This window comes from Pollicipes pollicipes, unplaced genomic scaffold (genome assembly GCF_011947565.3).
Source record: "Pollicipes pollicipes isolate AB1234 unplaced genomic scaffold, Ppol_2.1 Scaffold_7262;HRSCAF=8765_pilon_pilon_pilon, whole genome shotgun sequence".
Classification (NCBI taxonomy): Eukaryota; Metazoa; Arthropoda; class Thecostraca; order Pollicipedomorpha; family Pollicipedidae; genus Pollicipes; species Pollicipes pollicipes.
Genome location: NW_023597055.1, coordinates 26178238 through 26203257, shown reverse-complemented (window position 1 = coordinate 26203257; position 25020 = coordinate 26178238). Strand labels below are relative to the sequence as shown.

At 57.3% G+C, this 25020-nt stretch overlaps 2 protein-coding genes and 1 long non-coding RNA gene across 3 annotated transcripts in view; all 3 read right to left on the bottom strand.

Moving 5' to 3' along the window:
* Positions 1-1354: 1354 nt before the first annotated feature.
* LOC119113348 (prominin-like protein) lies at positions 1355-10770 on the bottom strand. Its single transcript, XM_037237661.1, has 6 exons — positions 10727-10770; positions 9993-10151; positions 9435-9556; positions 6615-6821; positions 6136-6228; positions 1355-2424 (listed from the first exon to the last, which is right to left on the bottom strand). The coding sequence occupies exons 2-6, from the start codon at positions 10119-10121 to the stop codon at positions 2409-2411; spliced, it is 567 nt and encodes a 188-aa protein (XP_037093556.1). The 5' UTR covers positions 10122-10151; positions 10727-10770; the 3' UTR covers positions 1355-2408.
* Positions 10771-11518: 748 nt separating this feature from the next.
* LOC119113347 (uncharacterized) lies at positions 11519-12992 on the bottom strand. The gene is made up of 3 exons (XR_005095896.1): positions 12939-12992; positions 12090-12194; positions 11519-11576 (listed from the first exon to the last, which is right to left on the bottom strand). It is a non-coding gene; the product is annotated as an uncharacterized LOC119113347 (long non-coding RNA).
* Positions 12993-13098: 106 nt separating this feature from the next.
* Positions 13099-25020, bottom strand: part of LOC119113648 (prominin-1-like) — a 12402-nt gene continuing 480 nt past the window's right edge. The window contains exons 2-10 of the mRNA XM_037237931.1: positions 22227-22292; positions 21137-21246; positions 20514-20690; positions 19525-19551; positions 17243-17408; positions 15046-15166; positions 14327-14479; positions 13487-13702; positions 13099-13141 (exon numbers count right to left, since the gene is read on the bottom strand). Coding sequence (XP_037093826.1) covers positions 13099-13141; positions 13487-13702; positions 14327-14479; positions 15046-15166; positions 17243-17408; positions 19525-19551; positions 20514-20690; positions 21137-21246; positions 22227-22292 — 1079 coding nt within the window. The remainder of the gene's footprint in view (positions 13142-13486; positions 13703-14326; positions 14480-15045; positions 15167-17242; positions 17409-19524; positions 19552-20513; positions 20691-21136; positions 21247-22226; positions 22293-25020) is intronic.

Genomic DNA, 25020 nt, shown 5'->3' with positions numbered 1-25020 from the left:
CGTGGCTGGCCCCAACACCTTGCGACGAACGGGATCAATCTGCTGCACACCCTGTATTCTTATTAACATCAAGTTCATTTTGTACGAAATAAAATCCCGTAAGTGCCTCATGCTTTTGGCACTGATTAGTTTTATGAAGCGCGTCGGCTACCTAGGCCATCTTGTCACGTTTTTAATGTGCCAACTCCATTATTTACTTGGCCAGTCTGCAAATGCGAGAAGATTTTCACCAGATAACACAGGTGGATCGAGACAGCAATGTACGCCACATGGCAAAATGGCCTAAGTAGCCGACGCACTTCATAAAATGACAGCAAAGCGGTGGAGAGGTTTTTATGTGTGGATTAAACCCCTTGAGAGCTCTTTCTCCAACGCAGGTATTGCCCCAATATGTCGCAGATGGTGCATGGGTTTAGTTACGTACCATTTATGGCTGTGATGTAGCCGCTGACCAAACAAGTTCTCAGCTTTCTCCGCTTATGCGACGACTTACGATTTAACCGAACCAATGTGCTCATCGGCCTTAAGTCCGCTGCGCAAGCCATTCACGCACCAAGACCTACGCCTTAACCACCGGGGTTTTGGCACGACCAGCAAATGATTCTTTCGTGCGAATGAACCTTCCGAAATGTTTGATGATGTTTACGACTCATTGGACTTCATTTACCTTTGTTTGGTAGGATTTATCACATTTATAGCCATATGGCGACTGCTTCTGATAGATTTGACTCCTGGTGACAATTTTGGGCACACCTGCTGCTGCCTCCACCTTCACATATTATCCGGCACAAGTCAACCGCGGGAAAGCACATGACCTGGGTGTCCCTCTCAGCACGCTTCTTATGTTCTTACCCATGTTTCGTTGGTCGTTGAGGGTTTCGGGCGTCCTCCGTGCGCATGGCGACGCCAGCGTCAATTACAGTCACCATCAACATCATGTCCGGGTAGCAGGCGTTTTCTTATGGTGTGTGCGTGCTGATGTAATGCATGCGGTCCGACCAGGCGCCACCGTCGGCCGCCCGCCGTCACCACCGCGTTCTCCCCGGCTGTCACATGTGGAGGCGATGGACCCTCCGTCTGGCAGATCGCAGCGTCCGGCGCGCGCCCGCCGGGGCTTGGTGGCGAATCCCTCGCGTCTATCCACGTATTTACGGTTCATTTACGACTGACAGTAGAGCGATACGCTGTGTTTAAATCGCAGACATCCTGCCACGCTGGTGTTGATTGGACGCATCAGCACGGTTCCAGAGAAGACCGCTGCGATAAAAGGCACTTGAACGACGACGTCCGTGTCTTTTGCCATTTGAAGTGAAGCGCCACGACGGTATCCTGCAGAACCTCCCAGTCCCGCAGATACAACACGCATGGTTTATTGACATGACATAAAACATGTTCACTTCTCCACTGGGTAGTACGCGGTCGCTCTGTACACGCACACATGTAGATATATAAACAAAATGAGTGGACTGCTGGGCGGATGCGACCCGCGGCGTGCGCGCGCGCGTGTGTGTACCTCAGCACGCTGGGCACACCCCCGTCGAGCGCGTCCACTCGTGCCGACCCGCCGCCGCGGGGACACCCGCCGGACAGGGGGAGGCCGGGGCGGCGGAACGTGCGGTGAACCGCTGCTGGTGCGCTGGAGCGTGAACAGGCACTTGTATTTGTATTGATCGCTGGGCTCTGGATGTGATCAGACTGGGGGGAGGGGCGGGGTCGGAGGTTCGCGGTGCGCGGTCACCGGCGGGCGCGCCCGCCACACATAAACATTTGCCGGCAGACGCGCCGTAAAACAAAACACGAGGCCGCTAAAATCGCCTAAAGCGGATGAGTGGATGCGCGCGACGCCGAGGCTGCGCCGCGCCCGGCGTCGCGCATAAACGAGCTCTACAAAACACACAGACTGGTGGGTGGAGACCGCGCGGCCGGCCGGAGCAGGGCTGGCGGTGGGCCGGGCCGGCTCGGCCAGCGTCGCGGGTCCAGTCGCGCCGCCACCGCCCGCCCCAGGTCAAACGTTTGGCCGGCGCACGTGCAGCAACAGCGGCGGCAGCCCGTCCGTCTGCGCGCGCGCGGGCGCCGCTAAAACACCGCCGCCGGCCGAGAGGGATGCGACGGCTTCGCTCCAATCCGGTCAGCGCGGCGGCAATGTCAGATCGCAGGTATCACAACCGGGCAAGAGCTCGGCCGAGGGCGGCCGTCGCTCCGGCGGCCAGCAGCTCGCGGGGTCAAAGTCGCGGCCGGCGAGGTCATAGTCGTCCGCGCGCGGCGGTCACCTCCCGCGAGTCCATCACGCCTCGAAGCTGCGCGCGCCCCACGCTCGACGCGTCACCGGCGGGAAGTTGCAGTTCCGACGGCCGAGCCTAGATGGGACCACTGACAGCGGCGGTGGTGGCTCCGAGCTCATTCGTGACTCAGGAACGTTCAGGTCTGCCAAAGGAGACGATGTTTCTCATGACGAGACAACACAGCTGGCAGGAGCGTACCTTTCTTACAATGGTGGCATGTTGCTGACACCACTTCATCGGTCATAAATGGGATGGCCAGGACAGTCAAGGCATCATCAAAGGAGCCGCCCACCGCAGCGGTAAAAAGCTAACGCCACATACTATAGATATGCATGTGGTCAACAATGGTTGCAAGTGTTCTCATTTATGAGAGCGTATCACAGCTTCATGCGTAGGATTACATGGCAGCTAAACATAAGTATGCAGGAAGGCTAGGAGGAAACAAAGCAAGCACCAGCAAATGTATTTCATTGGAGGCTTGCTTTGCGTCTATTCCCAATGCTGCAAACGAGCTAAAAAGGAAGGAACAATTAACACGACACTTTAACAAGTTAACACCAACAGAAAACATCAGCATTTCTCACCTCACGTAACTTTCGCTCCAAAGTCAGTTCAAAATTATTCCTCCTTCAAGCATTGGTGCAGGCAGACAAATATATACGGCTCCATTAACAACCAAAGCACTTGTAATTGAAACATAAACGAAATTACGCTACGCGAAATCAGAGGTCATCGTTAACTATTGCCTACAATCTTACCAGTAAACATCGTTATAAAGCATGCTTTGATTCATGCCAAATGAAAAATATATAGGGCAGTTTTGTAGCTCCTAAACCACGTAAAGGAGTTGTTTCCTGCCTTTAGCATTACATCCGATACATGTTCCTCGCTTAAATCCTATCTGATGATCCCTGTTCAGCCTTCCATCACAACGGATGTGGAGAGCCTGGCGTGCGTGGCCGACATTAAATCCAACACAACGCACGAGCTCCTTCACAACACAGACACTTCTTCTTTGGTCCGAGTGTGACGACGGTCTCTAAAACGCCAATCAGTCGCTACCAACAGCGAGTCCAGCCAACCATGGAGGCTGCGCCACGGCCACACAGAGCGCGTGCGGTGCCGCCGGCGAAATACGACTGCGTGACGTCACGGCTGACCTGGTGACGGCACCACGTGGGGCAGCGCGGGGCGCGGCAGCACGCGGCAGGCCAGAGCGGCACCAGCGCCGGTCGGGCCGCTGGCACCAGCGAGACGGACCACGGGTCAGACATGTACGCGAGCGGCGGCGGTGCCGGGCAGCGGGCGGACGGCCGCCGGCGCCGCGCAGCGGAGGGAAACACGGCCTCACGACCGCGACAAAACTGGCGCCCATTACCGACACCATGGTAGTGTAGGGGAGACTGCGTGGCAGGTGATGCGGTGCGGCATGTGATCGGCTCGCTGCTCTTCAACAAACGCAGCGCGGGCCGATCTTCAGGAGCTTTCCACGCTACACGCGAATTTCCGTTGATCTCCAATGAAGAGGTTTCTCTGAGACCGCGAGGGAACTCACTGCGACGCGTGGTCGGGGTCCAAGGTCCATCCTCGGAGGTCCCGTCACGACGTGTCCAGACTCAGCCCCGGCCCGGCATTGGGCAAATTATTTCCAGACATACTGTGGGAGTGAGGGTTCCCAGCAAGCATCACATGCTTACGACCATCGGACACCGTCAGTTCTCGGCTCACAAAACACTCCAATCTTAATTCCATGGCGCGATACGGTGACGACAAATCCCGAGAATCTCCTGATCACGAGCAAACTGTAAATATCGTGTCACAAACACGACGGAATTAATAATCACGCCACCAACCAATGTCAATAGGGCAATAATTGCGGTACAATCACGACGTAACTATTCATTGTTTAGAACTGGTGACTTTCGCTTGTCTGTACTTCCGCGCCATTCTACGGCAAAGCTATAATACGCTGGCGAACAAACTCGTATACCAACGACGATTTCAAGTGAGAAGCAGCGTCGTACCCTCCATCGACACGCCTTTTGTCGCGTTTATACAACAAGCGGCGCCGAAGATTGTAGTGCAAACGAGTTTCCTACTTACATGCATGGATAAATCCGTTAACAGTCGTTAGATATTTAGTGTTAACGCCAGGACATTTCACGAAAATATCTATGCCTCCAAAATGCGCAAACCATCATCTCGCGAGGAAAAACTAACGGAGACATCCTGGAGCAATATAACTGAAATAGTAATGTTAAATGCATGAAGTTGACATGAAGTACAGTATGTAATAAGAGCCTCTCCAACGGGCTGGCGAACATGTTCAGGCATTTCTAGTCAACGGGTCACCCCGCTACAACACCATAATAAGGCAGGGGTGTAGCTCCATACTCAGTTGGCGGGGCTTCAGGACCCCCAGGCTGCACTGTAACTCCTCCTCCCGCCTGACGTCAAAAGGTAAATGGACGGCATCCAAGAAGAGATCGGACTTAGCCAGTGATTTTCGCCAGCCTCAGCCTCCCGAATGTTTGCAGAACTACGCCCCTGCCAGGTGGAGACATATAGAGTTGTCGTTTCGTTACGCCGGGTAGCTGCAGGTTAGACTACGGTTCTGCTAGTCCACCACGTCCGCTCACTGTCCGGTGTACCGCCCGCGGCCTCGCCCGAGCCGAACGCACTGGGTTGGCTCGACTCCGAGTCTGACGCAGAGTCAGCCAGCGCGGCGGCCAAGAACGGGTGCGAGTCGTACGACCGCAGGGAGACTCGCTCGCCGGCACTGGGCGGCGGCCAAGCCAAGGTCACCCACGAGACGACGGGGATCGCACAAGCTCAGCGAGATTGCCACAGAGTCACGTGCTCACCATAAAACAGGCGGACAACAAATTTGATGGCATCACATCGATCACTGGCTTATCACGTATCAATTTGAATTAAGGTCAAGCATGGTGTACGTGAGTATTAGGGGACTTTGCTGCTTTGCTTGCATGATATGACAAACAATGGCTGTCCAAATACATGGCTAAATATACCGTTTTCTTCGCATTTCAACGAGCATATCAACACGGCATCAACGTAAGCTGAATCTGCAAAGCACAACAGACGGGATAACCGCGCATAATCAGAACAGGTCCCTTGCTCGCTTCCCTCATGCGTGTTCGGGCACGGCATATGCGCATGCGCCAGCGGCAGCCGGGAGAACATGCAGCGCGGGGACGCCCGGTACAAAGCAGAACAGGCGGGCCAGGCCGGTAGAAAATGCAGCGTGCCGCGCACCTGATCCAGCTCATAAGTGGGCGGGGCTGACGGAACGTGAAGTTTGCCGGGCCAACAATAGATGGCTCTGGTCGGGATTTCCGGCCAAGCGCCGCAGCATGGCGTTCCAGTTGGTTCTTGCCTGTTCCCCGGCCACACTGAGAGATAACAGACCCCTCTACAGTCGGCAGCGGTGCAACCAGGCGACTCGGCCGCCGGCGCTACAGCGCGAGCTACGCGAGCCGGCGCCACAGCGCGAGCTACGCGAGCCAGCGCCGAGGCGCGAGCTCAACGCTCAGAGGACCAATTTTGTTTGGCAGCGCTCTTCAAGAGAAAAGGGGCAATTTACGCGGCGTGAACCTTACAAAGAAGTCTTCATGAGACATTCAACAGCTGCAGGCTCTCGGCGCCAAATCACGGGCGAGTCGCCCCTCGACGAATTTTGTCCACCAACCACACCACGGCGCGGTAACAGACAATCCGTCTTTCCTCAGGAGAGAAACGTGAGAAGTGGCCCTCTAGCCCCGGGTAACAGATGTCGGCTCGGGGCGTCACGGCGGCGTCACGGGCGACACAGGCGCGGCGCGGCTCTACCCACCCGGGTCCAGGGTAGAAGTAGGGCGGCGGCCGGTCATAGCTGGCGGCGCTGGGGTTGTCCGTGTATCCTGGCGGCCCCCCGTTCAGGTCCCACCTGGCCGACACAGGACGGCGGGTCAGAGGAACGTCAGGCCGCACCACCAACGGCGTGCCGCTCGCCGGCAGTGAGCTGTCGCCCAGTCAGCGTAACGGCAGTGCTGCCACAACAGGTCGCGCGTACAGGCACCCTGTCCTTATTATATGCTCGATCTATCGGGAGGTAGGAGCTTGGGAAGGCTCAACCACCATGACGCCGGCCGCGAATGGCAGCCTACATGGAAATCGCCCCTGGAGCAGGCCAATGGATGTTTAAGCATGTCAACTGCCTCAAGAGCACGCACACATCCTTCCCCCGAGTTAGTAGATTCGCATGCAGCCTGATGTCGGATTTGGCCCGGATGTGAGCCGAATGTGCGCCGGATGTGGGTCGGATGTACGTACAGTGGCGGCGCCTTGGGCTCCGTGTCCTCGGTGTCTGCGCTGGCACCGAGCGGCCGGAACTGCTGGCCGCGCGGCGGAATGGCTGTGTACGGCGGCGAGTCGGGGCTGTAGCCATGGTAACGGCTGTTCTCGTACATGTTGCCGCGCCGCCGCTCGCCGCCGCCGGCCGCGGCCGCGCCGCGTTTGGCGCCGCGCTGATCACGCACACTGCAACAGGAGCGCGACGTTCAGCGACGCGGCTGACATCTGGCGACGGAGCGGGCAGTCCAGCCTCCCGAGATCGGATCTTGGGAATACGGCGAGAATAGGGAGCGCTGGAAACACTGACAGTTGATTGTGCTTATTTAACCAGATACCCCTCCATTAAAAGTATGTGTGCAACGGGGTCTAGTTCATATCAAAGCAAATTGGGAGTTTGACTTCGCGCCAGATCTGTCGGCATGAGATCGACATCCCATTGCTTGACTGGCATGCAGATAAGCTGGCACCACAATAGTCCGCTTGCACGCAGAACTGTCGGCATTCACAACATGGCGCACAAGTCCAGGCCTCTGGGAGCGGGCTAGTTGAGCGTGGCCAACCGGTTATCCGCCTCAGGCAAGGTTGTTGTTATTGTTTTCGTCACCATCTGTACGCTAGTCAGGCGGGGAACATTGAGTACCGCCTTAGCAGACGGCCATCGTTAAGTACATTGGATTGACATGGCACTAAAAGCAGGGAAGAGTAAGTCACAGCGCAGGCGGGGGAGGGCAAGAGGCGGCCAGGCGGTGAAGCAGCACCCCAACGAGCTCTGTCCTCGGGTGGACACGCAAACCCAACAGTTCACCAGCGCGAGTCCACAGACAACGGTGGCGTGTGGGGAGGGATAGCGAGCAGACACCAGGTGTGAGGCGGGGCAACCAACACTGGCAGATACCTAACGTCGAGAAGGCCCAACAGTCACCCCATACCTGAAACCAGCCGGCAGACGGGCGTCCTAAAACACTGCACCACGACAGACGACCGCCCGCCAAAACATATCCCTGCATCACGACCGACGACCGCCCGCCAAAACATATCCCCGCAACCTCCGCGTGAAGGCAAGAAAAGTGAGAGCATAGGCCAAACACGTCTAACACAAATGGGCTAGCTTCCTCAAATTCATGTTCGACATTCGCTTCGTTGAACCCATGAGGGAAAACGATCGCCGCAAAGCCCGAAGGTTCCCGCGAACAGCCTCCCGAACCTGTTCATTTAAAACACGCAGCGGTCAGCATGCGCAGAGAATAGTCACTACGCCAGCACACAGCTGAAAGCAAAGAGCGGACAGGCAAGCAGGCAGGCAGGCCATGCAGTAGCCCGCGCTGTCTCGAGCGCCCAGGGGTGCACGCCACACCGCCACTTACTTCGCCAGGGGGATATTATCGTGATCGCCATAAGCGTCGTATAAGTATTCGCTGAAAACGGGGATGCGTTAGTGAAGGTGGCGGCCAGTCCAGCACGCGAGCAGGCGTTGGCGGCAGCGAGCGGCGCGCGCAGCAATCGTCGCCATCATTCTCGTGCACCATTGGCCAGGCGGGAGGACAGCGACAGCACAACTGCACGTGGCTGGCTGCTAGCCGCCCGCTCCTGCCCTGCCCTTGGGAATGACTGCGCTAGCTGCGCCACTTTGAACATCACCTCTGCATCCGCCTTTTGAAAGCAGGCCCGAGTCCTTCAGGTGAAACAGTGGTCTTATGAATGTGACATCGTGTTCTACGTTCGCCTTCCAAAGCATTTATTTTTCCTTCCAACATTGTCATGTTGGATAGATCAATACAATGGTAAAACAATTATCAAGTATGGTAATGCATTAAACCTCGATTGTCCCACAAGACGAGCAGGGAACACTTTGTTACCAAATGACGTCTCCATATCCAAGCCACATAGGCTTAATGTACTGTGACCAAATACGCCTGAACTGTCACATTCTGTAAGGAGTGTGACGGCCTATTTGAATACTGAAAGAATGTGACAGTCTATTCCACGCTCGACTTATTTCAGGGTGGATAAAAAAGCAGCAGTGATGATTTAAAAATGGCTTTCAGCAACGACCCCAGGGCGATCTCCCCATCCCAGCACAACATCAAAATACTTCTAATATCCGTGCCCAAGAACCGGCTAAAAAGCAAGCAATTTCAACTACATCTCATTTGGACAGGAGAAGCATGCAAAAACCCTGCCAAAGAAAACGTACAGTTAAGTCATTAATTTTAAGAAACCGGAGACTTGGAACGTGGACTGTCGGGAGAAGCTGAGAAGAGTTTGGCCGTGGGACAACGCAGACTACTGGCAAGCAGCAACCTCTCCGAACCCAGCCACCGAAGAATCGCAAATCATCCACGCCCCGTTTGAAAGCGAGGCCCTCTATTGACCTTTCAAAGAGCGCAGCTGTTTGACACACAAGACAGCCCCGGATCCAAGCATGAGCGAGTAGCGTTGCACCAACTAGCGACGGCAAAGTCAGGATTAATACGGCAGCGCTCAACACAGCCTGTCACCAGCACCGTGCCTCCCTACCGCCACCAGGTGCACACCCATTTGCCGGCTGTCCCGAGACAACACTCACGCCTCTCTCTCTCTCTCTCTCTCTCTCTCTCTCTCTCTCTCTCTCTCTCTCTCTCTCTCTCTCTCTCTCTCTCTCTCTCTCTCTCTCTCTCTCCTCTCTCTCTCTCTCTCTCCTCTCTCCTCTCTCTCTCTCTCTCTCTCTCTCTCTCCCCTCTCCCTCCTCTCTCTCTCCTCTCTCTCCCTCTCTCCCTCTCTCTCCTCTCTCTCTCTCTCTTCCTCTCTCTCTGTGCTCACTTGTCGACGAAGGCCTCCGAGTAGGGCTCCGTCTTGCGGTAGAGCGAAGTCAGGCAGAGGCTGACCATCACGCAGGGGATGAAGAGCAGCACGCACCAGCCCAGGGACGCCCAGTAGCCGTTCTGGACAACGGACATTCGCGTCAGGGAGCTGACACGCCGCTCAGACACAGCGACCACGACATGCGACACAGACCCGGGGATCCGGTCAGAGACGGCCACCACAGCGTTCCGTGAATGATACTAGGCAAACCACGAACTTAAATGGTCAAACATACACGTAGCATTAACATAAACATAGCAAAGTTGAACAGCAAATTACAGTTAAGGGCCAGGCATATCAAACTTAAGCAGCAACCTTCTACTTAGATGGCAGAAATAGCACAATCAGTATAAAGTTACTAAATAAGTAGCAGAGCCAATATTCACACTGAAAACGTCCACCTCGCTCATCTGCATATAGTCAAGGGTGTCATTTCTCTTTCACACGGCTTGCGATGTCAAATATCACGACATCCCACTCAACACCGAAGCCTCCCTGCTGGCTAGCCGCACTCACGAACGGGTAGACGACGTTGCTGCAGAGGGTGACGGACGTGGCGTTGTAGGCCGTGCTGAGCGGGCCGCAGCGGCCCAGCCGGCGTCGGAAGCCGCCCTCCACGCGCGCCGTGAACTCGTCCAGGTGCATGAGGAACTCGGCCGCGTACTCGTCCGCCAGCTGATGACGAGCCGACATCGTCAGTCCCGGGACGGCTGACGCCACCCGCTCAATACGCGCGCACACGATCATCTGCATACTTGGTGTCACCATCTCTGACGGGAGCGACGAAACGTGAGACGGTTTGGCTTCGGGCTGCTTTGAGCATGACTGTCGCCGCCAAATGACCTCTTGTAAATCTTGCGAGCTCACGGAGGTCAGATATGTGACCCCCTGTCGAGAAAGGAATCGCCACAGTCCGCCCGCGGGAGCTCTGCTGAACCAACACGACCCGATCAATGAGGGCACCGGATTGCCTCAGACTAGCAGCTGAATGACCTCGAAGCAACACAGGATTGAATTATATGACCTTTCGGTCATCGAAGCCAGCCTATAGGATTTCGTTACTGTCAGAGATTGAACTACATGACTGTTGAGCCTGGATTTAGATGGCCTGTGAACCACATCAACAGAACTTTATAACTTCGCGCCACCCAACCAAGCTGTACGATCCCCGAGCCGCCTTGAACCGACCTGTGTGACCTGTGAGTCGCCCGATATTGACCTATGTGACTTCTGAGCCGTCCGAAACTGACCTGTATGACTTCTGAGCCGCCGCGCGTGCGCAGGGTACTGCTGCGCCGACTCCGCCTGGTCGATCAGCTCCCGGACGGCCTCCGTCACGTTGGTGCGGTTGAAACGCACGTGCTCCTGCAGCGACACGGTGGCGTTCTGCCCACCGGGAGGGAGAGGTCAGTTTGGCTCAGCAGTCAGAGCCACAAAGTGCGGCAACACGTAAAAAGATAGTGACACGATGTGGATCGGGAGCCTCCACTAACCACGCAGAGTATGGCGGCTTTAGAAACAAGCCGTGGTGGCTTAGAGTTTAAGGGCGCGTCAACTGCAGTCATGCAGCGCCCATACTGCATAAACAAAAACGAACATTGTTGTGCGAGGCTATCATGAAGTGACTGATGCATTATGGACATAGGATGTGTCTAGATCAACGGTTCATCATAAATGTACAAGAACGCTTTGGACAAAGGGACGACCTTCTGGCTACACGATAGATGTATGGAGGCAGTGCTTGAGTAGGCCCTGTTGGCGCATTATCCACAGCATCCTAAACAAAGCTCTCGATGACACCACAGCAACAGTGGTCACCGTATCACTAGCGTCAACGGTCCGTGTCGAGCCCGGCGGTCATCACCAGCGAACACGACTCCAGTCCGGTTCGTTTTCTCGCGGCGGGCCGCGGCTCACCCTCAGCGAGACGACAATGTCGGCCATCTGGTCGACCACCAGTTGCTGGGCGCCCAGGATGGTGGCCTGGTTGCGCAGGCCGGTTGGGCCGCCGAGCGCTCGGCCGGCGGCAGCAGGTTGGCGGCCCGCCTCTAGCGCGGCACCCATCTGACCCAGCTCGACGGCCGTGATGCGGTCCTCCAGCTGCGCGGTCAACGGACGGGAGGGGGTCAGCCAGGGTCAGGGTTACCACCCATGTCAGGAGTTACCATCCACCTGAAATCGCTGCCATGGCCAGGACCCACCGCTCCAGTCATGGGTCACCGGCGAGGTCAGAAGTCACCGCCCTGGTCCGGGGTCACTGCCCAGATCAGGGGATCACCGTCAAGGTCAAAGATCGGCTGAGAAACAGACGGAAGAGGTCCACCCGGGCCCGGGTCAGAACTCGTCGCCACCCAGATCAGGGTTGCCGAAATTTAATAGGCAACTCGCCGCACATCCGACACCGGCCATGCCAACAGCATCGCCAGCTCGGAGATTTCAAATAATAACCAAAATTCAATTCAAAGGCCATCCACCAAGCCCTCCAGGGAGGACACCAGGAATGTCCATCAGCGATACGGGCAAAACGAGTAAAGAATGTCACCAGCTCTCGCTGAGAGAACCGTTGCCGCATGGTCGCCACAGGGTTTCGACCAGCAGCCGGGCGGCGCTCACCGTGAGCGTGAAGGCGGTGTAGTTGATGCGGGCGACGTCGGAGCGCGCCAGCTCGTACAGCTGCTCCTTACCCAGCGGCGTGAGGATCTCGACGTCGGTGTCCACCTGCAGCAGGGCCGGGTCATGCCGGTGAGGGTTCCCTCGCGACAGGGGAGGGGGGGGGGGGGCGTGACTGTCAGCGGCTTCAGCGCCAGTGGACAGGTCAGAGCAGCCCCACCGGTCTGACCAGCCCGGGCGTGAAACTCACGAGACAGGACTAGGTACGACGGATGGTCCCTGTCGTGCACAAGCGTGCGTATAGTCTGAAGCTTTGGGTGGTGGCTCGAGATTTAGGAAAATTTTTGGAAAAAGGCGCTCGCTATTTGCCCTTGACTGGAATAGCCTGCGGCCGGTGGCAGCGGTCGCGCTAAAGGTAAGACGACGTCAGAGCACAGGACAGACCGTGCCGAACGTTGCGGCATGTTATACATTCGGCAACAAACTCTGCCATTTACCTGGAGTTGCACGACCATATGGTAAGGGACAGGAGTCACCCAACGTGCACTGCTCAGACTGAGCTCTGACCTCCCAAATCCACCCATTCGAAAAGTTTGAAATACATCTTTCAACGATTGCAGGCAACATAAAAATTGTCAACCAATGCAACACATTTCACTCCACTAACGCGTGCCAAGTGCGAGGCAACCACTTCACCGCACCAACTAATCTGCGCTCGGCAACTCTGCCTACGCATACAACCAAGGCACTGAAGCCGCCCGGCCTGTGTCTGCCTGCAGAGCCCAGCCGATTCACACCGTCCACTGGTCTGTATCCGACTCTGTGGGAAACGAAGCCCCGTTGCCCGCCAACCTGTATCTGGTTGCGGAGGGCATCCAGCTGCTCGTCGATGCCCAGCTGCTGTTTTGTAGCGGCCCAGCTCGGAGAGGTCGTACAGCGGCTCCAGGTGCAGCACGGTTGTAGATCGACTGGTTCTGGTGACATCTCCTGCACCAACAGTAACCAGTGACGGTCATGAGTGCAGCCAGTTTCCGTCTCCAGATTTTCGCCAGCAGCTCCAAGAACCGTCACGTTGTGGACCCGCATGACTCCTAAGTCCGACGATAACATGTTAAAAAGCCTGCAGGAGCGTCATGGCACGATGACGAAGCACAGATTGACCGCGGCGTGTGTTTTTGAAAGACTCTTTTCCCCTACAGATCATCCTTTGAGCCAGAGGTTTATACTCACTCTTGGCATCACTTAGAAGGTCGAACACACCTACACCGTGTCCCGACCAGCATATCCCCCGCTCCACCTCCGTACCTCTCCACCCCGCCCCTCTGCAGGCAGCCCCATGCCTCCAGCGGGTCGGTGGAGGCATGAAGGGCCCGGCCCTCCCCTGGTCCCCGGCTGCTGACCTGATGACGTCGGCCAGGTCGAAGCCGGTGGCGGCCAGCTGCGGCAGCAGCTCGTCGGCCGGGAAGACGGCCTCGAGCAGCGCCGGCCCGCCGGCGGGCGAGGACGGCTCGGCCAGGCCGGCGCACAGGTAGAACTGGGTCAGGCCTCCCACCAGGAACATGGCCGTCACCAGCAGCAGCACCAGCCAGCCGAACAGGAAGAAGAAGAAGGTGGCGCTGTCGGCGGGCCGTGCACGTCATGTCCGGCCCGGCAAGAACAACCGTCACACGGGTGTCACAGGCTGGAAAGCTTATTCTCGCAACCACCGTCCGTGAGGCGTCACCACTGCCGAAAGGACGCCAGAACAACAGGCTTGAGGTAAACCAGGTGCACGCTGATGTTATGTGTTGTTATGTGTGTGATGATGTTATGTGCACGCAGTACCTGAGCATACTTTAACACACAACTGGTATGCTCTGATTACAATCGCATTGCTACATTGCTTTGTTGTGAGATTAGATCGCATTACCCAGAACGCATATATGAGCACCACAAAGCATTACTACAACACATTGCTTGTGATGCCGCACGGGCAAACGAACACACTTGTTAAACTGGAATACGAAGCGAGTTGGCTGCGTTAAAACCATCAACCGACGTGGCCCTCAGCCTTCCACGGCACGCCGCTGGCACTTCTTGGCGGCGCCACACGCGGGCCGTTCAGTCCACAATAGCCCGTGTCCGTTCTCACCGCACGGCCGGCGAGACCCACGTCCAGGTAGTACGGCGGGAGGGGGGGGGGGCCTCAGACCAGAGGGGGCCCAGAAAAGGGGGGCAGAGGAGCAGAGAAGTCGCCTCACCTCAGCAGGAAGTTTGCACCGGCGCCCTTGTTGCACGTGTCGTCACCGTAGACGTTACCCGGCCGCCGGCCGCAGAGGCCGCAGAAGAGCCCCATCACCAGGCAGAAGGTGACGATCAGCACCAGGCCGGAGAGGATCAGGAACAGATAGTACCTGGCGGCGCCGAGAGATGTCGCAGGTCACGATCCCGCCGGCCACTCTTCAGACAGTTCCGCGCGCCTCGCCACGGCGGTGCACGGGGTGTCAAGTGCAGGGACAGCTCCGCTGACAGAAGAGCAGCAGTGCACGGTAGGCGCGCGTCAGAACCAGTGAACGGCACAGAGCGCGAGAACGGAGAGAGGCGGGGGAGGCGGCTGCACCTCCCCTCTGCAGCCGTCCCTTCTCTCCTACGGCAATGCTGGGAAACAAAGACAGTGGAACTGAAAGTCTCAGAAAGTGACGGTGTCAGCAACAATTTCGAAGCCGATTCTTTCCATACGTCGCTATGAGGTTAATATTCGGCATTCTCAGAAAGTGGGGTTGCAATGACACTGACAGAACACCCGTTTCTCTTCCTATACTTGAAGAAAGCGAACAACTTCGAGCTTGCCCGCCCCTCCCCACCAATCTCTTCCGTGGATGGGGCGTCATTTTCGCACGCGCGTCAGCGAGACAGCTGCCACACTGGGGCCGGCCGCCACGCGACAGACCTGCCCCGTGAGACCCGGCCGAAGCCTGACCTGAACGAGCCGTACTGCTGCAGGTACTGGTTGGCCTCGTCCAGCGCCTCGTGAGCCGGCCGCAGCCGCACGCTGTCCAGTGCCGACGAGATGTTTGCTGCCGCGTCCTGCAGCCGGATGCCTGCCGACGACGGCGGGGAGGGGGGAGGGGAGGGGTTCAGCGGCCGCGCAAGCCCACACGCACACGCCGCTGGACGTCAGGCGGGCGGTGCACTAGGTCATCAGGTCATTAGAATGCGGCGTCATGTCGTTACGTATGCTGTGTTAAGTCATCATACACACTGCGGCAAGGCATCACACACGTCAAGCCGACGCTTTTCTTTTTTTGGTTTAAAGAGAGCGCGCCGCATGTCACCCCCGCACCCCTCTATGGAGCGTCAGCGGCTGCCTTGACAATGTCTGCGCTCAGGAACCGTAGCACCGGCGCGGCGCTGCGCAAAGACGTCAGAAACGGCGTCAAGATATCAGGCACAGCGTCAGGAGGTCAGCCACGGCGTCAAGTAGTCAGATACGGCGTCAAGACGTCAGTCACGGCCTCAAGTCGTTAGATACGGCGTCAAGACGTCGGACGCGGCGTCAAAACGTCAGACACGGCGTCAAGTCGCCACACAGCGTCGTTACGTCAGACACGACGTCATGTCGTCAGACACACCGTCAAGACGTCAAAGAGTCATCAGAAAGGGTTTCAGGTACTCAGTCGCCGTACAAAGTCGTTGGGCGCCGCCATACGCATACGGCAAGAGTTAGTTGAAAGACTACGCAGAGTCAGCAATGTCCTTCTTAAAGGCGTTTTCACGTTATGGCCGCCACAGTACGATTCACAGGCTGGTGCTCGTTACGACGGCGCTCGCCACGGGTCGCGCCTCAAGCCCAGCCCCGCGCCCTTCGCTGACAAAGCCCTTTTGTCGCAGTTCCGCTGCCGAATAACAACGAAGAAAGCCGCCCTGGCCCGCCTGAGCCTGCCCCCGGGGTCGACGAATGGTCGCGCCCGTGGCCTGGCACCGCCGCTGCAGCACCAAACAAGTCGGATCGATGGAGAGGCCAGACCTCCTTCTCAGAGGCTGCAATCTCGCAGGCTCTCATTGACACAGTTCGAAAAAAGTTGAGCTCAGGAATGATGCTCGGAAATTCGGAGGCAGAGGAACGAAGTCTGCTCGAGGAGCGAAAGGATGGTTGCTGTGTGTTTACGTCGTCGTTATCCGCACTCGCAAACTTAATTTGTGCATTCGATATGTTGGTAAAATGCCAACACACATGCTTTGTTATCAGATTGTTGTTGCAACAACCCTGACGGCAGGAAAGTCGCGATACCCTATAAAAGAGATGCTTGATGCGCTTAATGGTTATGTTCAGCTACCATCAATATATGTCGGAGAAGCGCAGCGAACAGTTACTCACTGGATTGACCCGGTTTTCTTGTACATCATGTATGGCGTTCGCCGTTTCTATGTACTAAAGCACCCACATCGTTTTGCAATCTATGCTAAGCTTATCTGAAGAGACAACATGGTCTCACCTTCCCAGCTAAGATATTAAATTTTGCCTGCAAGTTTTGTCGCATACTTCTGGACAGTTTTAAGTACCAAAGGGTCTTTGACGTGCCTTTCAGCGCCACAGTACAATCATGGTGGGGCAGCCCGGTGTTCTGACCAGTTGCCAGTCTTTTGACTAGCCACGTACGCGCTATTTCTAACACGGATGCAGACTCAAACTGTTGATTCGCCCTGGAAGTCACACATATGTCTGACGCTCTAACCACATGAGCTGTAGCGAAATTCTGCGAAAGGCCTTTATTGTATTTCCAAGAAATGCAGTGGATTGATTGACCGCACTCCCAGAATAAAACGCACTGACGACAATGATACAGGATCTTTATGGCTCCACGGAAGAGCCAATGATTTTAATGAGTGGGCTCTTACTCAGATATGATAATGGGCGGGGGCAATAGCTGTCCGTCATTTGCCTGGTAAGTGCTTCTGAACTAGACAATAATTATATCATTGCGACTCTTAACGTCAAACAGATGCAGTAGCTTGCCCATAATACAAACCGTCGACCCCCCACACACAATAACCACTGATTGAGGGCCGTAGTCCGTGATGACGACCACTGAAAGCCATTTGCCACAGACAGCATGCAGCGTGGCGGCCATTTTAGCCTACACGTCAGGCAACCGCAATAGCTGTCCATAACTCACCGGCCTGGGCAATCCTGCGACGCACTTCTGGCACGACGGCCGCCACCTCCGCCTGAATGCGGCCCGACAGCTCGTCGAACGACCGTTTGCCTGCACGCACCTCTCGCTCGATGCCGTTCTCGATCAGCGAGGAAATCTCGCGAGCCGTTCTCGTGACGTCCGGCAACTGCAGCGCAAAGTCAGGCCAGGTCAGGTCAGGTAGCACTCAGGCCACGTTACCGCCAGGTCACCACGTGCCACGGGAAGTTACATTGAACACAGGTCGGGTCAGCTATAGAGTCTGTCATGCAGAGATCGGCCAGCCCAGCTGTAGTGCAGGGATCGGGCCAGCAGCAAGCCATTGAGGCCCCATTACGTTAAGGTCAGGATCAGGTCATGACCCAGCCAAAGCCTCCATAAGCTGAAGACCAAGCAGGCGGGGGCGAGGCACAGTAGCTGTGACAGATGAATGAGATTGTGTCCGGCTTGGGCCAGGTCAATGGGTCACAGCGAGGTGCCAGTGGAAGATTTGTACAAGCACCGGACACAGGCCAGGTCCGCTATCTGCAGGTCAGGTCACCCGCCGGTCAGCAGTCTGGCGCCAGCGAGCCAGTCCTATGTTTGTTACAAGACAAGGTAATGACAGCTATGAGCATTGGGTTGGAATGATGGGGGCATTAGTTTGTGCACCAGGTAGCTTATACACCAGGCACGTGCAAGCAGCATTATGACCTGAAATCGAATGCAACTTTAGTTGAACCCATCTGCTTTTGGCGGACGAAATTCATGCAACGTCACACAGATATAAAGAGCCACGGTACCTATAGACACCGAGGTTCAAACAAGGCATGCACGCCTCCAATGTCCACGACCGCAGGTCAGCTAGTCCTCGGAGCGTCTCAGGCGAAATCACCAAGACATCCAGGCCTCTCACACCGTGAAACACTGGCACATGGCGCAGGTGCTGATGGACGGAGCGCGCTCCAGACACTGATCCACCAGCACCGTGGCGGACCGCACGCAGGCCAATCACGGCACATGACCACACAACTGCCGGATCCTAGCAGACTGGTGCCAAACTTAATGATAATAACGCAAGGAAATCAAGCCTCATGCAATTCATCACCGCTATGTAAGAAAACGCCATGCTTAATCACTTGCATCTGAAAGAACATATCCCCTGATTGAAACTAAATGTGCATTTCAAAGATGGTACCTACTATAGAACTTAGGAGGAAAAGCTGTTACCACAGAGGACATGACATTCGGGACTCAACGTCGACATACACTGGAAGAGAGCACATGCCAATCACCAACACAACATGGATAAAGTGAGCTCAAGTGCCTGCATGTCTGTGAGACCGCTTGAAAATCGAGCACACGTATGACCACAGGGTCGAGCCGGTCCACCCGTGCAAATCAGTGTCTGCCTGAACCGCTGAGAACTGTACACTGTTCTCTTCAGACAGCGACGCCTGGACCGCGGAGGACTGTACACTGTAGTCTTCAGACAAGCGACGCTTGGACCGCAAAAGCGACGCTTGGACGCTGTACCCCACGGACAAGCGACGCTCGGGCCGCAGAGGACTACACGCTGTACCCACGGACAAGCGACGTTCGGGCCGCAGAGGACTACACGCTGTACCCCACGGACAAGCGACGTTCGGGCCGCAGAGGACTACACGCTGTACCCCACGGACAAGCGACGCTCGGGCCGCAGAGGACTACACGCTGTACCCCACGGACAAGCGACGCTCGGACCGCAGAGGACTACACGCTGTACCTCACGGACAAGCGACGCTCGGGCCGCAGAGGACTACACGCTGTACCTCACGGACAAGCGACGTTCGGGCCCGCGGAGGACTACACGCTGTACCCCACGGACAAGCTCCGCTTGGACCGCAGAGCGAGGCAGCCGTATCTGACGAGCTCCAACAAAGTTCAGCTCCAGGCCGGGCACGCCTGACTTCCGCGTCCACAGTGACTCGCGGATACGGTGCGTGACCGGACGTGTTAACGTGCTCAACCGCGGTGCCTGGCCAGGCGTGACTCTGACGACTCGCGAGTAGGAACGAGCGGCTACAGCGGCCGGCGGCGCACTACTACGGCTAATGAGCATGCGCGTCTCGAGTCTGACTCAGCGTGCCTGTTGTGGCTCGTGGGCACGCGAAACTACACAGCTTCTGGGCGCGCGGACCGCCGTGCAGGAATACGCCGTGCTAGTTCTCAGTAACGGTGGCGTGACTTATGGCCACCATGTGACTTTCGTGCAACCGGCCCATAAAGCGATGTTAGTACGTTACCTTCGGCAGCAGGTCGTAAGCAAGCCACTGGAAACATGGCCGAGCGGTGGTTAGTTGGGGGATGAGGAAGGCCCTCGCGACCGCAGGAAGGCGCTGTTATTTCCACGCATATGAGTTAGATCAGCAGTCGACAGTCTGAGAGCGACGGCTGCCCGACATGTGGACGGTAGGAAAAGGACAGACCAAAATGTGAAGCACAGAAGGGGTACTTGAAGGTACATGAAACAAGTGCAGGATTGAAGGAGCATGTGCAAGGTTTAAGATCAGCAGAAATCGCCCACAGAAGAGAAAAGAGACGAAGCTCACGACCGGCAAACAAAACGCCCTTGGAGATTCAACATCCGGGCATAATATCGCCAATTTACTGTCCCCATCGTACACCACAAGCACGAGCCTTACCTTGTCAGCTCCCTTTGCTTGTCACTCTCCGAGAGTCTCCCCCGAACCCAGACATTTCTATCTTCTTCTATTGAGACGCCTCTGTGCCGTTTATCATGTTCTCCCGACAATCGTCTCCAAGCCACCTGTGTATCCATTTTCTCGCACCCCTGTTCCTGCCTTCCTACTTCCTTGTGCTCCGCGTGCTCATCATCTCTGCAATATCTTAGCGCCGTTTGTAACTGCTCCCATCCTGAAACACATTCCTACATCCTCTGCTACCCCCGTCCGTCTGTCTTCGTCTCCCATCCCTCCGCACACACCATCTGCGTTTCCTGTGAGTCCTTGACAAACTATGGGTGTTTGTTCTTCAGTGTCTATTTCCGTGTCCAGTGCCTATCTGCTCCTGCATTTATCAAAGTCTCCACCCTTTCCCCCTCTTTTTGTAAAATTTTCGCCTCCCACTCCCTTTGCACCCGTCTCCGAGTCCCCTTCGTTATCTGCACTTGTCCCTGCCTTCGTTTCCGTTTGCTCCTTCTTTGCAGCCGCCTCCGAGTCCCTCCATTGGCACAGTCCCTTGTCCGCTCAGTACCCCACTCTCTCTCCCTCACCTGTCTGAACTCGTTCTGCACGGCCAGTTGGGAGAGGTTGTACTGGCGCTCCAGCTGCTGGCAGGCGGGCGAGCTGCACAGCAGCAGCAGGCTGGACAGCTCAGCCTGCACACCCTGTAGGCCCACCGTCAGCTGGTCGGCCCGCACCTGCAGCTGCTGGGTCTGGTCGGCGATCGCCTGCGGCAGAGACCGGCCGGCCGGGGTCAGGCGGGGTCAGGCGGACGCCGGAGCAGCGCGGGGAAGCGCAGGCGCTGGTGGCTGGTCGCGGACGGGGTCAGGCGGGGTCAGGCAGACGCGGAGCAGCGCGGGGAAGCGCAGGCGCTGGTGGCTGGTCGCGGACGGCGTGCGCTGGGCTCGCACTACGCCGCGATGTTATGTAAGAGCGTGGGCACACGTACTACGTAGGTTTTCTGAGGAATACAGCTCACGGTTGGAGTGCGATCACCGAGACTGTGTCCAGCCCGCACAGAACCGTGCACAGTGATCGCTACTGTGCACGCATGGGAAATTCAATTCCACGATACATACGCTATGACATAACTTTTCGGCAGTCACAAGGAAAGGCAAACCAGTACAACAAAGTACGACAAACGCGGCCGGGAAGGCAAGTGGGGCTCACGCACGTTCAGATCTCGCCGTATGTCCCGCAGGCCCTCGGCGATGGCGGCTAGGTCGTCCACGGCTACGGCACGAGAGATGTTGGCCAGCTTGGCCTTGACCCGGTCACCGCACTCTGCCGGGCGAGCGCACAGTGGTCAGCGCGGCTGCCGTCGGCGACCAGAACCGCCAGCCGGTGCACACTGGGGTCACGGAGCCAGACCGCTGCGAAAGCGGCGCCTGGCGGGGCAGGCGTAATGCGCGGCACACATACAGACGGCAAACGCTCACGACGCGGGAGCCATCAGTCTGTGGAGGTCAACACCCGCGCCCTCCGCTAATGGCGAATCATCACCGCACACGACGTTCTTGGTGGGAAACATGACGCCTTCAAGTTTAACGTCAGACTGTGTGCAATCTGCTTCACACCGAAGCGCTGGAATGGTGTGACTACGACCGACAACGCTTGCAGACCCTGAACAAATCCCTCCAGCCCCAGCACCGCACATGCTCCCAGCTCCAGCAACGCATGTCCTCCCAGCCCCATCACCACATGTCCTCACAGCCCCAGTCCCTTACGTTCTCCCATCCCCAGCCCCTCGCGTCCTTCCAGCCCCAATACCTCACGTCCAACCAGCCCAAACCTCACACCCTCCCAGCCCCAAAAACTTCACGTCCTACCAGCCTAGCACCTCACGTCCTACCAGCCCAGCACCTCACGTCCTACCACCCCAGCACCGCATGTCCTCCCAGCTCCAGCCCCAGCCCCAGCCCAGCCCAGCCCAGCCCAGCCCCAGCCCCAGCCCCAGCCCCAGCCCCAGCCCCAGCTCCAGCCCCAGCCCAAGCTCCAGCCCCAGCCCCAGCTCCATCTCCATCTCCAGCTCCAGCTCCAGCTCCTGCTCCAGCTCCAGCTCCAGCTCCAGCTCCAGCTCCAGCTCCAGCTCCAGCCCCAGTCCCATCCCCAGCACCGCATGTCCTCCAGCCCCAGCCTGAGCCCCAGCCCCAGCCCCAGCCCCAGCACCGCATGTCCTCCCAGCTCCAGCCCCAGCACCGCACGCCGGCCGCTTTGAGCGTCCATCGGCCGCCGTGACGGGGTGCTAGTCTGCAGGCACTCACTGTCCAGCGACTCGTCCGCACCCCCTGCAGCTCGCGGTAGTTGTCCACCAGCAGGTGGTTCACCTCCTGCCGACATAGACAGACACACAATGTGAGCGGCTGGCTCACCTCCAGTGGACACAAACAATGTGTAACACAAAGAACCCGTTCCCCGCATTGGTGGATGGGCTGGAGTGGACCCCTTACCGTCTCGTACAGACGTCACAAACGGTTAGCTAAACGACGTGCCTTCCGGCACCGTGAGTTACTGAACTGAGCCTCGGACGACGCCGGGACTGAGCCTGAACTGAGCCACGGACGACGCCGGGACTGAGACTGCACCGAAACACAAACGACACGCGTGACAGACTGAACTGAGCCATGGACGATACGGGTGACTGAGACTGACTGAGCCCCGGACGACGCCGGTGACTGAGTCGGTTGGCGGTCAAGCGCTGTGCTAGGATGCTGGACACCTACAGCGGGGGCTCAGCTCACGGGCAAGGCATGACACGTGGAGTGATCAACGGGTGCTATGAGTCAGGAGCATGGCGCGCCGACCAAACACAGGTTTGCAAATTAACTGTCGGCGATTTCAGAGTCAAGAGGAACTATGACTGGTAACCAACGCCTGGGGTCGTATAAACGATCTATTGGCCGCAGTACCCAGCGTTACGATCTGTCATAGGAGACGCACAATGCTGGGCATATATGACATATCAGAACAGATGAGACGCCTTAGTGATGCTCGACACGCAAACCGTATCACGTCAAAAAACCGAACATATCGAAACCGTTTACATCACAGCCGCATTATGGATGTTCAGATGTTCGTGCCTTTGCATGTCCAGCTCCGCACGCGGATTAACGTCTCCCGATTACCCTCCACCGACTAAGCGTCCGGTGTCAGCTGGACTGGTGACCGGTACCCAGTGTCAGCTGGACTGGCGACCGGTGCCCAGTGTCAGCTGGACTGGTGACCGGTGCACAGTGTCAGCTGAACTGGTGGCCGGTACCCAGTGGTCAGCTGGACTGGTGACCGGTACCCAGTGTCAGCTGGACTGGTGACCGGTACCCAGTGTCAGCTTGGACTGGCGACCGGTGCCCAGTGTCAGCTGGACTGGCGACCGGTACCCAGTTGACAGCTGGACTGGTGACCGGTACCCAGTGTCAGCTGGACTGGCGACCGGTGCCCAGTGTCAGCTGAACTGGTGGCCGGTGCCCAGTGTCAGCTGGACTGGTGACCGGTTGCACAGTGTCAGCTGGACTGGTGGACCGGTGCCCAGTGTCAGCTGAACTGGTGGCCGGTGCCCAGTGTCAGCAAATGGTAACCAATGACCATCATCGGTCGGCCATCGGCAGCAGAGGACCGGGGGAGCCCACACAGCCCAGGATGCCGGCTTGTCCACCATTGATCAAGCGGCGCACAGTGGCCAATTCCGACGCACGGACGGCAATACTGGCGCAGATCGATGCCGCTCGCTTCCGGCGCCCCCCGACCGCCGCCGACCGGTCGCACGCACCGACTCGGACCGGCGCCAGACGCCGAAAACACGCGGGAGCGAGCCGGCCGCGAGCGCCGCCGGCTCGGACCCAACCCTGGCGCCGATCCTGCACGCCACCGAGCTGCGCCCAGCCACACGACGACTGCATGAGCCTGACGGGACCACGCCAGGCGGGACAATGGGCGTCAAACTTCGGGGTGTAATCACGAGACGAGCGGGCCACGTTGCGCTACCATGCATAGCGCCGTCAATGAGGGCCGCGACCAAGTTTCTGGTGGCGCAGAGGCGGCCGCGCGGGTCGCAGCCGCGACTGCACGGCGCCGCGGCGGGACATGTACGCGGCGACCGCGCGCGACTGCACGGCGCCGCGGCGGGACCTGTACGCGGCGACCGCGCGCGACTGCACGGCGCCGCGGCGAGATCTGTACGCGGCGACCGCGCACGACTGCACGGCGCCGCGGCGAGACCTGTACGCGGCGAAACACTACGGCGGCGGTCGTATGCGCCAGCAAACGCCGCCCAGTATAGCGTCCGAGCCGGCCCGAGCGACGGCTGGCCACCCGCCAAGGCACTGCCACCACCACACGGCGCGCGCGCGGTCACGGGACGGCAGCTCGGAGTGAGGCGACCGCGGCGGCCCAGGCTCAGCTTCTGGTCACCCAGGCTAGAAGCCACTGCCGCAGCGACAATCCGTTGTCGGGCCCGCGAACTTTAACAATGAATTACGCCTTCCCGACATTCAATACACTGTTCATTTGCTTTCTTGCTTTGCGCTGTTTCTCTATATGACACCGTACCTTGTAAGTAGGGCACCGAATCTCAAATGTTTACACGAATAAATTTAGCCCAGTGTTTTCACAGAACAGATCCAACGGGTCTTCTGCAACGTGCACAACGATTTCTGTGCCAAGGTCCAATGACATGTTTCCACCATTACTGATCATACGAGACCAATCAGTCCTTTCAACGGATATGACTAGGATGGCAGCTTGTTAGGGGTACAGACAAAGGCTCACATCCCAAGGATTAGCTGCTGATTATGACCCTTAGCAAGGTACACAAAGCATACTTTAGACAGAACACCGATGGCCTCCCCACATTGATGGGCTCGATTCTGTCCTCAGATTCTTCATTGTGCACTGCAGAAGCTTTGTCACTTAATAAAAACATAAACGCGGCTATAAGCAGTCTTCGAACCAAAGACAAATCCGCCTGGCGGTTACTACATGATCTGGCTAATGCTCAGCGCTACGCTCAAAAACACGAACCAGTGGCAAGAAAGCCATGCTCCGAGGTTTTTGGCGGCGGGA

Coding starts and splice junctions, on each gene's coding strand:
- LOC119113348 (XM_037237661.1), bottom strand. CDS start 10,121: ATGCACCTGGACGAGTTCACGGCGCGCGTGGAGGGCGGCTTCCGACGC. Junction 6,822..9,434: donor TCGGAGGCCTTCGTCGACAA/GTGAGCACAGAG, acceptor CTCCTGTTGCAG/TGTGCGTGATCAGCGCGGCG. Junction 6,229..6,614: donor GAGCCCAAGGCGCCGCCACT/GTACGTACATCC, acceptor TGTGTCGGCCAG/GTGGGACCTGAACGGGGGGC.